This window comes from Miniopterus schreibersii (genome assembly GCF_964146895.1).
Source record: "Miniopterus schreibersii genome assembly, chromosome: X".
NCBI classification, from domain to species: Eukaryota; Metazoa; Chordata; class Mammalia; order Chiroptera; family Miniopteridae; genus Miniopterus; species Miniopterus schreibersii.
In genome coordinates this window covers 6,641,092-6,653,054 of record NC_138104.1, presented here as the reverse complement: position 1 = coordinate 6,653,054, position 11,963 = coordinate 6,641,092, and the positions used below count along the sequence as shown (strand labels likewise).

Sequence of the window (11,963 nt, the reverse complement as noted above, 5' to 3'; positions counted from 1 at the left end):
TGGCTTTATCTGCAAAGTTTATTTCACAGAGCACACATTTATATGGAGGTATAACAGAGTGTTTCAACAGGTGACATTTGTGCAGAAAAATATCAAAAATGTTTTAGGATGATTGTCTGCCTTCTATATGAAAGAACTAGCATTAAAAATAGTTGTAAAATCTAAGGCACCAAGCTCTAACCTGTAACAAAGTTATAGTACTCTAAATAGCACAGAGCTAAGGGACGAGAAAGGATAATTACTTCCTTTTACTAATTCAAGGCTGGTGACTGGAATGGAACGTGGGTGTGCTTCAAACTATTTGTGACTCACCAGAAAACTCACTAGCATTAGGACAACTAATTTGCATTCAAGTTTTAGTCAATGGTTTAACCAGGATTCAATGCAATTCAGCAAACATATACCCTGTATGTGCGCGCATGTCTGCACATGGGTATGTCTGTGTGCCCATCTATCACAAGGACTGAGGAATAACAACTGCTCCTGTACTCGCAGCCAGTGGCTAGAAAAAGGCAAGCAAATTTTGGTTCCATATCCCAAGCCTGGGTGTATACTGAAGGGAAGGACTGGAGGGCACAAACAGAAAAAGATTATACACAGTAAACATTTAGAGGAATTAAACATACCCCACCAGAGAACAGCAAAATACTGCCTTATGTACACAATAAAAATAATACGTTTTTGTAGATAAACCCCAGTATGTACTCCAAAAGGAAATACTGACAAGAGCACAAAAGATGCTAACTATTTCAAGTTCACACTTTCTAGGATTCCCAGTATTTGGGGGTAACAGTGCCTGTGTACTCGGCTGGCAGAGTTAAAAATAAACATAATGGTAACATATGCTTTACTCTATGCTGCAACCTTTGGCGTTGGTATATTAGAAACAATCCAACAGCTCTTGCGAGCAATCTTGAGTCCCTCATATAACCTATTAAGTTCACTACAAGATCTAAATTGATGTAATGTTAAACAGAATAAACATTAAGATCTCAAATATGTACTGAGAGAAAATTATTCTTTCAGTAGAGATTCTGTTAGAAGTTCAAGAATTACTATTTTATAAACACTCCTTCAATGCACACTCAAACACTTGTTGGCAGGAAAATACAACAATGAGAGACAATGGAGATTTTTACAGGAAAACAGCACAACTCTACTCAGAACCCTTCCTTGTGGGCAAGTGTAAAGATGACTTGAGTGAGCATTTTCTGAGATCTGTTAAAATGACTTTTTGGTGTTTTCGTTTTTTGGATATTTATTTTCTTTGCCTGGTTTAAGTCTAAGGCAGAGAAATTTGGGGAGATGGGTCTGGAAGCTGAAATCCAGAGTGCAGGATAAATTCTCTTCTAGGCTGCACAAGGTTCACATATCTGACCAGAGAGAAAAAGAAAAAAAAAAAGATTAGTAGAGAAGATGCTGGTCTCACAGCAACTGGGCCCTGTCTGGCCTTCCTTCCCTTCTTCGAGGTGGGTCAGGGACCCTCAGTAGCCCCCCTGGAGTTGCTGACATACCGGTGCTCTTATAAATGTTCTCCGCATCCCTAACCCCAAACAAGCCTATGCTGCCTCTGAATTTCAAAGAGAGCTTCTCAAGGAAAGAAAAACAAAGGTCTTTTGGTTTTGGAGACACAGGCTGAGAGCCAAATTCCACAGACCTCATAAACTCTCTGCCCTAAATGATAATGTGTATGCTGTACAGCAGTCGATGCATCAGGAGCTCAGAGGAAGCTGAGGGGTCTGGGCTGTGACAAGAACCTACTTTGTATTATCCGGCAGGAAATGCAGGACATTAAAATTAGAATCATGTCATTTAATTTACTCTCTAAAAACTAACTTCATGGAAGACTCTTTGACACCAGTGTAGCTTTTAGACCCACCACTGTCTTCTCCCTCACCTCCTAAGTTACATGGTGCCAAGATGGTTCTGAAACAGCAGGAAGCAGGATTGTTCAAGGTCAACTGCCTGGCAAACGAAGTGAAGATGGGATCAAGCCTCACCTGGTCAAGCAGAATCAGATTTTTCTACTTCTGTCTGGGGACTTTGGTGGAATGTTGTGGAACCTTTCGGATGCTGTTTTTGGCAATCGGGAAGAATACTGGACGTGAGTGGATCGATCTCGCTAGTGGTATCTAGTGTCTGGTCACACATACATTCCTGTGACACTGAATGTAAATTTTGGGGTGGTACCACTGTGTTGCTGGTTTCTGTTTTTGTTACTTGGTTGGTCATTCTTTTGATGGACATCCTGTAAAGAGATGTTCTGGTTATAATCCTGATTATTCCCAAGCCAGAGCTTTGTCCTCAAAGAAGCTGTACAATTTAATGCAATTTTAAGAAATGAATTGGAAATAAATGAACTTTCAGAATGATAAAATGGGAAGGCTGGAAGGGGCCCTGGAGATCACAGAACATACTGGTTTTCAAACTGTGTCCTACAAACTCCTAGGTTCCATGGGTATGCAGTTGAGTGTGAAGGCTGCAGGAACCCTGTCCCTACTTCAAGCTGACCCCAGACATGGCCAGTAAAGTAGAGTGAGTACTCACATGGGTTTTCTAGCTCCAGTGCTCTTTCCACACTATTACTGTGTCTCTTAGCAGAGCATTTCCATGGGCCTTGTAGGTTAATATCTTTCAAGTAACTGCCCAAGGAGCCTTCCTTTCTTAGAATCTGTTCCTACTTTTTTGACCTAATCTTGGACACTGTTTCCTCATGTGTAAAATGAGGTCAATACTATCAAACTCAGAGGTGCAATGAGAATTAAAATAGGTTATGTAAAATGCCTGGTATACAGCAGTCAATCAATGACCCCTTCCCTGATTTTATGAGACAACATTAATCAGTGTGAACAAAAGCAGTTTGGAGTCAGATGTATCTGGGTGTGAATTTGGGCTCTGCCCTGGAACAGTGGGATGTTGGACAAATAAGACCCATAAACTCTCCATGCTGCAGTTTCCTTATCTGTAAAGATGGGGATGCTAATCCTACTGAGACTGCTGTGTGGGTTAGTTTGTTTCTGTAAGACAAGTGCTTGACATAGTGTTTGGTACAAACTAAGAGCTCAGCCAATAATCTCATGTATCATTCTAAGAATGTCAATACCACCACGTTTACTCTGCAAAGCTCTCCAAGTGACTCACCTGATACCCTTGGCCTGAGCCAAAGGGTCTTTCACTTTCTGTCTGAAGTTTTTCATGTCACTTTTTAAAGATGCTTTTGGCTTCGCATAGACTTTGTCAGAATTGACATCTAAAAACAACAGCCTGGGGGTGCTCTTCACATTTCTAAAACTTGTCTTGAGTTTTCTGGATGAATTCATGCCATTTATAAAGGCTAGGGAAAAAGGGCTGAGATTAAAACTGGAGTTTCAACAATGAAGACAAGAATAACGAAGGCTGTGACTTTGATGGGCTGGGGGAGGGACCACCTGTCTGATGGCAGTAGTAGTCATGGGCAGTACTCTGGAGAGGTAGGCCCAGCAGCCCCCAAGCTGCTCTACTTTCCTCAGACACAGTCCAGGCTGCTGTCCAGCACACCTGCCCACCTTACCCTCGAAGCACAAAGGGGCCACCTTTAAGGAACTTGCACTCTCTCTTTTGACAGGAAATAATGCCAGACCACAGGACAGGACTACACCGTGCTTCCTATTTCTCCTCCTAATTATTCACCCAGCCAATTCTGCCTCCGCTTCTGCCTCTTACTTCAGTCTCACCTCCAGTTACCTCCTACCCTTTCCAGTGCCCTAAGGCAGACCCTACACCTACCTTGCTCCTACTGCTATGTTCTCATTGCATTTTGGCCAAACTTCTTTTAATGCGACCAGCTTGTGGCAGTATCACTGTTTGTATGTCTGTATGTTTGCCTCCCCACTGGCTATAATTCCTCAAGGTGGAGGACCCTGTCTCTTCATCTCTGTATCCTTATACCTAGCAGAGGACCAGACTTGTGGGATATAGGGTGAACAAAAGGTGTTTTTTCATATGCCAATTACTGCTGCCATAAAGTGCTAATTTTCATCATTTCAATACTCATAAGGGAATCAATAATACATTTCAGAGAGCACTCATAATCATGACATGACTTTAATTTTTCTCAATGAGGTGGAAAGTAGTATTCTGCCTGTAGTCAGTCATGGATGCCTCAGTCATGAGCTATGAAATGCTAGTAAGCCTCACAGTCAGCTGAGAAAGAGCTGCCATCTACAGTCTTTCAGCAGCTAATGTTTATTGAGAGTTTATGTGTCAGGTACTCTTCTCTTTGCATTACATGGACTATCTCATTGAAATATCGTGCCCAACCTAGGAGAACAATAGCTTCCCCTTTTTTAGACAGGAAAACTGAGCACACGCAGAGATTACACAGCTTGCCCATAGTCACACAGCTCAGAAGCGAAGGAGTCCCTGGATGAGCCAGGCAGTCTAGCTCTTAAACAGTGACTAACAAAACTCAAAAGGCAAGTGAACCTGACGGATGTGCGACATCAAAAGAACCTGCGTCGTCACTTTCTGACTCATCCTCATCGTCTGCCTCATGCTCCTCATAAGTGTCACTGCTGGATGTCTGTGCCTCCTATGATGAAAAAAGAAAATCATGGTTACATCTAAATATCCAATCATCCTGACTTAATTACTTCAAAGAAGATAGATTTCAAGGCTGGATTGGTGGCTAATTTTCATCATTTCAATTACAAGATTAAAAAAATCTCAACTCTTTGGCCCCAAGAACATAACAGGAAACAGGACAGATAGCCCTACTTGTGTCTTTAATTTAGGTAAAGACACTCAAGAATGAAAGACTTCCCTGAGTGGGAGCCAAGGGACATGAGCTTAGGGTTAGCATGTGGTCTCTGCCCACTCTGAGTCCGAACTAAGCCAAGGTAAGGCCGACTGGTGAATAGCTAAAAAAATTCTTGGCTGCTACTGGAGTTAAACTTCTTAGGCCAATGTGCTAGATGGTGATGCCCAGAACTTTTCAGAAATCGTATTTCTATTCTAAATTTTCATAAAGATATGAATGACCACAACTGGGAAGTTGTAAACAGTTTTATAGCAGAGAATAAACAGCATAGAAGTTGGAGAAAAAAAGACGTTGAATGCATGTGATCCATCAAAAGACAGGACACTGAGGTAGGCAAATACTCATGAGACAGATACCAAAAGCAGTAACTATACAGGAAGAAACTGCTAACTTTGAGTTCATGCAAATGAACTTCTGTTCATCACAACATTGTGAGAGTGTGAGGCAAACTACAGCATTGGGGCTGATACCTGCAATACATATATCCAAAGAGCTCACAACCAAAGCAGGTAAAAACTACCGAGCAATAAAAAAGCATGCAACACAATAGAAACACAGGCAAAGGAACTGAAAAGGCACTGCACGGCCTGGCTGGCCTGGCTGTTGGTTGGAGCATTGTCCTGTGCACCAAAAGGTCACAGGTTTGATTCCCAGTCCCAGCACATACCCAGGTTGTGGGTTTGATCCCTGGTTGGGGCGCTTACACGGGGCAGCCAATCGATGTTTCTCTTTCACATCGATGTTTCTCTCTCTCTCTCTCTCTCTCTCTCTCCTCTCTCTCTCTCTCATCCTCTCCTTCCTTCTCTAATAAAATCAATTAAAACAAGGAAAAAGAAAAGGCAATTCATGAAACCAAATATCCAAATGGCCAATAAGCATATGAAAAGTCACCCAAATGCATTAGTCATAAAAATACTGATAAATTCAACAATGTAAAAATGAATATGGTATTAAAAAAGGCAAAGCCATAATAAAGTAGGAGAAACTACCTGTAACACACATAACCAAGAAAGAAATAGAATCTAGAACATTTATAGAACTACAAATTAGTAAGAAAAATACAAATCAGCCCAGAAGTTCTGGGCCAAAGACCGAAATAAGCATTTCACACAAGAAAAAAACATGAAAGATAACTAAAGATCTGAAAAACATGCTCAACCTTTTTACTATCAGGAAAACGCAATGTGACACTTTATTTCATAACCACCAGTTTGGCAAAACTTAAAAAGAATGTGAAGCAACAGGAATTTTTATACACTGCTGGTAGGAGCATGGAAACTACCTTTGAGGCATCCGAATCTGTCTTTCTTGTCCTCTTCATAATTTCCTCAATTCTCTATTTAAAGGAAAATAAAATTACAAACATGGAAACAGATCAAAAACAACAAAACAGTGGTCTTGAGAAAGCTGATTATTTCCATTTTCCAGAAGTGGATAATATCAGCGACTGTTCCAAAGCCACACTCTGATCAGACACAAGACCTTGGGCAGCAGTTGAGTCCTGGTGTCAGTCATATAAAAGATGCCCTGGGTGGTGATAATTGTACTTTTTATGGTAACAGAAAATCCAAATTATTCCTCACTCCTAATTTCGCAGACTTCAAAATGCATCACTTAGACTAAGCACATATTATTGCAAACCAATTAAAACTTTTAAACATAACTTTAGCCATGGCTGGTTTGGCTCAGTGGTTAGAGCGTCAGCCCTTGGACTGAAGGATCCCGGGTTCGGTTCTGGACAAGGGCACATACCTTGGTTGCAGGCTCGATCCCTGGCTCCAGTCAGGGTGCATACAGGAAGCACCCAATTGATGTGTCTCTCTCACATTAATGTTTCTTTCTCTGTCTCTCTCCCACTCCCTCCCACTTTCTCTGAACAGCAATGGAAAAAATATCCTTGGGTGAAGATTAAAAACAAGATAATTTCAGTCTGAACAGACCATGATGGAGGTCAATGTTAATGAAAAGAATGTACCTCAATGATGTGACACTGTCAGAGCTTTTGTTACCAGAAAGAGTCCACATGTAGGAGGGCTAGGAATGATTTTTCCAGCATACACTTCTTTCCCTGGAAGTGAGGAGAGCTGCAGCTCTCTGGTCTCCTCATGGTGATGGATCTGACAGGCCTTGCAGCGCTCAGCCAAGACCAGGGCGCTTCCTTGCTCCCAGATGAGGCACATGAGTTACACAAAGTGAGGTCCTAGCATACTAAAAGCCTGCACCTTGGCCTCTCAGAGAGACCTGCACATTGTAGCCCAGTTTAGAAGAAAACTTGATTTCCATCACCCCCTACCAAGGCCAGAGTAATTCTGTTCAAAGGAACTTTGTTCCCAGGGGTTTGCTATAGTGAGGCATCACTGTAATGGTCACCACTATTCCATGAGGGATATGTATGGTCAATAAAAGCAGACCCTTATAGGTAGGAGAGGTCAGATCTTTGGATAAGGAAGAGTAGAGTGGGAAAATAACCAGGGGCTGGTAGGTCACTTATCTGTGGTTTTCTTTTTTTTTTAACCTCAATGAGGATATTTTTTCCATTGTTTTTCACTTTTTAGAGAGAGTGGGAGAGAGAGAGGGAGAGAAACATCAGTGTGAGAGAGACACATCGATTGGTTGCCTCCTGCACACACCCCAACCGGGGCAGAAGACGGAGCCAGCAACCAAGGTACATGCCCTTGACCAGGAATCAAACCCGGGACCTTTCAGTCCATGTGTTGGCGCTCTAACCATTGAACCAAATCACCTAGGGCTTATTTGTGATTTTCAAATACATGTTTTGATATCCTGTGCCCAACATTGTTTTACAAAGAATCAAACCCATAAAACAGAGACAGAGATAGAGAGATAGTATACCTTTTTTCTTTCTAATCTTTCTTGTAAATTCTGTAACATAATTTTTTCCTGCTCCTTCCTGCGTTTGTCGGCCTCCTCCCGAGCTTTGATATTGGCGTCCCCTTTCTAGAAAATTTATATAAAAACGTTTCATCTCAATATATCTGAGTGACATCAGACAACACCAGTTTGAAGAGTTAAAAAGTAAATTGTTATCTAGCTAAAAGAAGGTAGCCTTTTGATTGAGAGGGCCTACATAACATATATGGATTAGCAGTTTTCAAAGCATTAGCTAAAATGCACAAAACTAGGCTAACTTTTATCCTGAGGATTTAGAAGGCATGTGTTAGTGCCCTCCAGGGCTTCAGGGTTATCATTAAAAGTGGTCATCAGACCAGTATAGTTTCAAAGAATGTGAGTGAGTGTGTAGGTATCCATTAACATAGCAACAGGAGCCAAAAGTCTTATTCCTCTCAAAAGTACCAAGAGGATTCTTAAAGGTACCTTCCCCAGGAATGCAAATGCATACTATCATTTATGTAACATCTAACTGATTTTGATGAAAGATACACTAGAAGTGGAATGTAAATTAGGCTATTCCAGCTAAGCTGTTTGGGGAATTATTTACATGGTGATTTGAACTTACATGGGTGAGACATTCTTATTGGTGAATTTGATGACTTTAAACTTTTAGAGCTATTCGTCATTTTTATCTGTTGGGGGGATGTAGTGTGCAGTTGTGAATGTTACCACGGAATGCAGACTGGGAAAACTCACCTAAGAAGCTTGATCTGTGTGAGTGGTTTGGATTTCCTGAAATCAAGCTGCAGTATTGTTTATGTAGACAAACTAAAGGACTACTAATCTAGAATTTGCTGCTTTCTGCTTTTGTTTCCCTTGGTAAACGTTCTTGGATTTTGCCAAGGGCGGCTGAGAATGCCTTACAGCGATGTGGGGTATTAGCTAGACTGTAATGCAAAACTGCAGCCAGAGAAGGCAGCATCTGCTCATCTTTCTTGGAGAAGCAGGTTTTTGCTTTGGGTTTCGACTGAATTTTATAACTTAGTTCTCATCCCCTGATAAAGTGCAGACCCAGCAAACCTGTAACAGCACTTTCTGGTTTTCTTGATCCTGACATCCTTTTTTCTTCATTTCCTTTTGTTGCTGTCCACTGTCAAATTCTGAGAACTCTTCTTGGCCTCCAAATGCTTCCTTTGCCACATTTTTCTCTTTCCTGATGACACAAATATTTAAGTAACTCTTAGTATTCGTCTTGGTCTCTACCATACACGGCTTGGAATTAAGTACAATTTATATGTACACCAGATTCACTACATTTTATGTGCTGTTACTGCAGAAGATTTGCACAATTTCACCCTTTCTAAATGGGGAAAACTAGCTCTTGGGAGCAGAAAAAGATTTCTATCAAGTGGTGGGCTACTTTGCATCTTAAAACACGGGGGTCGGGAGAGAGAAGGAAGGGAGAATGGGAGAATATCACTCTTTCTTATCTGTTTTAGACATGTGAGACTCTCCACTTATACATGCTCACACCCAATATCACATGGGAGTGTGATAGCGGTAATTTAGAGGAGGGTTTGCTGGTGCCCAGAGGAAGAAAGCCCAATCCACAAAGACCAGTACTGAGGGCTTTTAAAATGTTAAATCAGCCCTGGCCCGTGTGGCTCAGTTGGTTGGGCATTCTCCCATGCACCAAAAGATTGCCTGTTCAGATTCCCAGTCAGCGAACATGCGTGGGTTTAGGGCTCAATCCCCAGTAGGCAGGAGGCAGCCAATCAATGACTCTCTCATCATTGATGTTTCTATCTCTCTCTCCCTCTCCCTTCCTCTCTCTGAAATCAATTTAAAAAAAAAAGAAAAAAAAAAGAAATTTAGAAAACACTTAATATTGCCCTGGCCAGTGTGGTTCAGTGGTTAGAGCGTCGGCCTGCTCATGATCTCCAGTTCAATTCCAGTCAAGGGCACATATGTGGGTTGCAGGTTCGATCCCTGGCCCCGGTTGGGACACGTGCAGGACGAAACCGATTATTGTGTCTCTTTCATATTAATAACTCCCTCTCCCTCCCTCCCTTTCTCTCCCTCCCTCCCTCCCTCCCCCCCTCACTCCCTCCCCTCCACTCTCTCTAAAAATCAATGAAAAAAATATTCTCAGGGTGAAGATTAACAAAACAAAAACAAAACAAAACAAACTAAAACAAACAAACAAAAACAAAAACAAAATACTTAAAAACAAAGTCAAGCAGTGAACAGAGGTTTACATTCCAAGGCCCCAACTTGAATGGGCCTCAAGATAGAAGATCAGGAAACCCTTTCGATCAAGTTAGAATATACACAACTGTACATGAGATCTGCTGCCCACAGGAAATCCTTCTACCAATGACTAATGAAGTTCAGGTGTCCCAAAGGTCACTGGAAAGCACCCTTAGTAAAACACAAGAAAGTATACTTTACAGGTTTATAAATTCTAAAGTTACAAAAGACCTTTGACACCAGTGAGTGCCAATGGAAACAGTCTTGTGTGATTACTCAGGTTCCATTGCTGAGATCTGGGACCCCGACGTGAGTTTTGGTCTCTTTATGCATCTCTATGGCACATCAGGGTACATGATGCATGAAAGTGAAAGAGGCCTATACCATTCATCTACCCACCAGTGTCGTCTCTCTGCTGGACATACTTCCAACAGTCATTTCTGATTAATGCTGAAGAAAAAGTCAATCACTCTTCGAGAATTTATAATACATCTAACTTGATGTTAAGTTTTGACTTTCAAACTTTAGCCCAGCCAAGATTTATAGCATAGAAAGGATGATATTGTACCGACCTTTGTTCCATTTCTTTTTGTAGTTTTTCTTCTTTTTCTCTGTGCTCACGAGCAAGGCGTCGTTTTGCTGCCAAAATTTTTGTTGCCTCCTCAGCATTCAAAATCCCTTGTGTGCTTTTGTTACCAGACACTAGTTTAAATTAACATGTGAAACAGTTAGTTTAGGGAACTTGCTGCCTCTCTGTTCAATAAAGAGGTGCAAGACAACCAACAACATAAAAAACAAGCAATATGTATATGGTCTAAAATTTATAAATAGCAATCTATAAGTAACTATATAACACATTTTGTTCAAAATCCCAATTCCCTTCTCAAAAACAGAAGTACCATTCTGTTTCTTTTTAACAACTGCTTGCTCCAAAATAAAATAACGTACTCCTCACTCCTACTTTGGTTTAGCTGTTTTGAGATAACTTGCTAAATTGACCCTATGGGGAAAAAGATGTATGCTGAATATAGAGGAAAACAAGCTTATATTTGATCTAAATGAAGTATACAAATCTTAAATACTTGAGTAAACAAAAATAGATTCAGCATATATTTTAAAATTTGTTCATCATTTTTACCAAATTACTATTTAGCTAATCGTTGATAATAGCATATTACAATATTTGGTTAATCATAAACTGGCTAACTGTAGATAACCAAAGAAACCAAGACCATCAGTAACATAAGGTGACCACATGAAGGCATATAATATTTTAGTCCATCTGACTAATTTCTTTCTTTTATTTAAATGTTTTTACTGATTTTAGAGAGAGAGGAAGAAAAGGGAGAGATAGAAACATCAATGCATCAACATCTATTGGCTGCCTCCCACATGCCCCCTGCTGGGGATCAAGCCTGAAACATGGGAATGTGCCCTGACCAGGAACTGAATCATGACCTCCTCATGCATAGGGCAAAGCACAACCACCAAGTCACACCAGCTGGGGCTAATTTCTTTATTTTAAATAAACCACATATGAAAATGAGGGTCGTAAGACATCTATAATGAATAATTTATAATAAAAAGATTGTTTCTGTTACAAAGAATTTACTGTGGAATTCCTTCATAAAGTAAAATTTGCCAGTATGTTTAAAAGCAAGCAATTTCCTTGAATATTAAGAACACATGTAATGTCCTGGCTGGTGTGCTTAGTGTTTAGAGCATTGGCCTGTGCACTGAAGGGTTGTAGGTTCAATTCCAGTCAAGGGCACATACCTGGCTTGCAGGTTCAATCCCGGGCCCTGGCTGGGGCACGTTTGGGAGCAACCAATCCACGTGTCTCTCTCGCATCTATGTTTCTCTTTCCCTCTCACCCTTCCTCTCTCCCTTCCATTCTCTCTAAAATTCAATGGAAAAATATCCATGGGTGAGGATTTAAAAAACAACAACACATGCACAAAAAACACACACATGACAGGCAAAATACCAATATGGTACTTTCAGGAACCTACATACTTCCCAGATACATGTTACGGCCTATGTATGGCAACTGACCTATAAC

General features: G+C 40.9%; 1 protein-coding gene across 3 annotated transcripts in view; it reads right to left on the bottom strand.

Annotated features, from left to right (window-relative positions):
• The window catches only part of MAP7D3 (MAP7 domain containing 3), a 34,152-nt gene continuing 22,189 nt past the window's right edge, over positions 1-11,963 (bottom strand). For 2 of the 3 annotated variants that reach the window (XM_081125867.1, XM_081125868.1), the window contains 8 exons: positions 10,474-10,603; positions 8,732-8,864; positions 7,652-7,756; positions 6,081-6,134; positions 4,465-4,570; positions 3,142-3,334; positions 2,001-2,248; positions 1-1,373 (listed from right to left, as the gene is read on the bottom strand). In XM_081125867.1, the coding sequence (XP_080981993.1) occupies positions 2,005-2,248; positions 3,142-3,334; positions 4,465-4,570; positions 6,081-6,134; positions 7,652-7,756; positions 8,732-8,864; positions 10,474-10,603 (965 nt within the window). In that variant the 3' untranslated portion in view covers positions 1-1,373; positions 2,001-2,004. The remainder of the gene's footprint in view (positions 1,374-2,000; positions 2,249-3,141; positions 3,335-4,464; positions 4,571-6,080; positions 6,135-7,651; positions 7,757-8,731; positions 8,865-10,473; positions 10,604-11,963) is intronic. The other variant, XM_081125869.1, reaches the window with a different exon arrangement.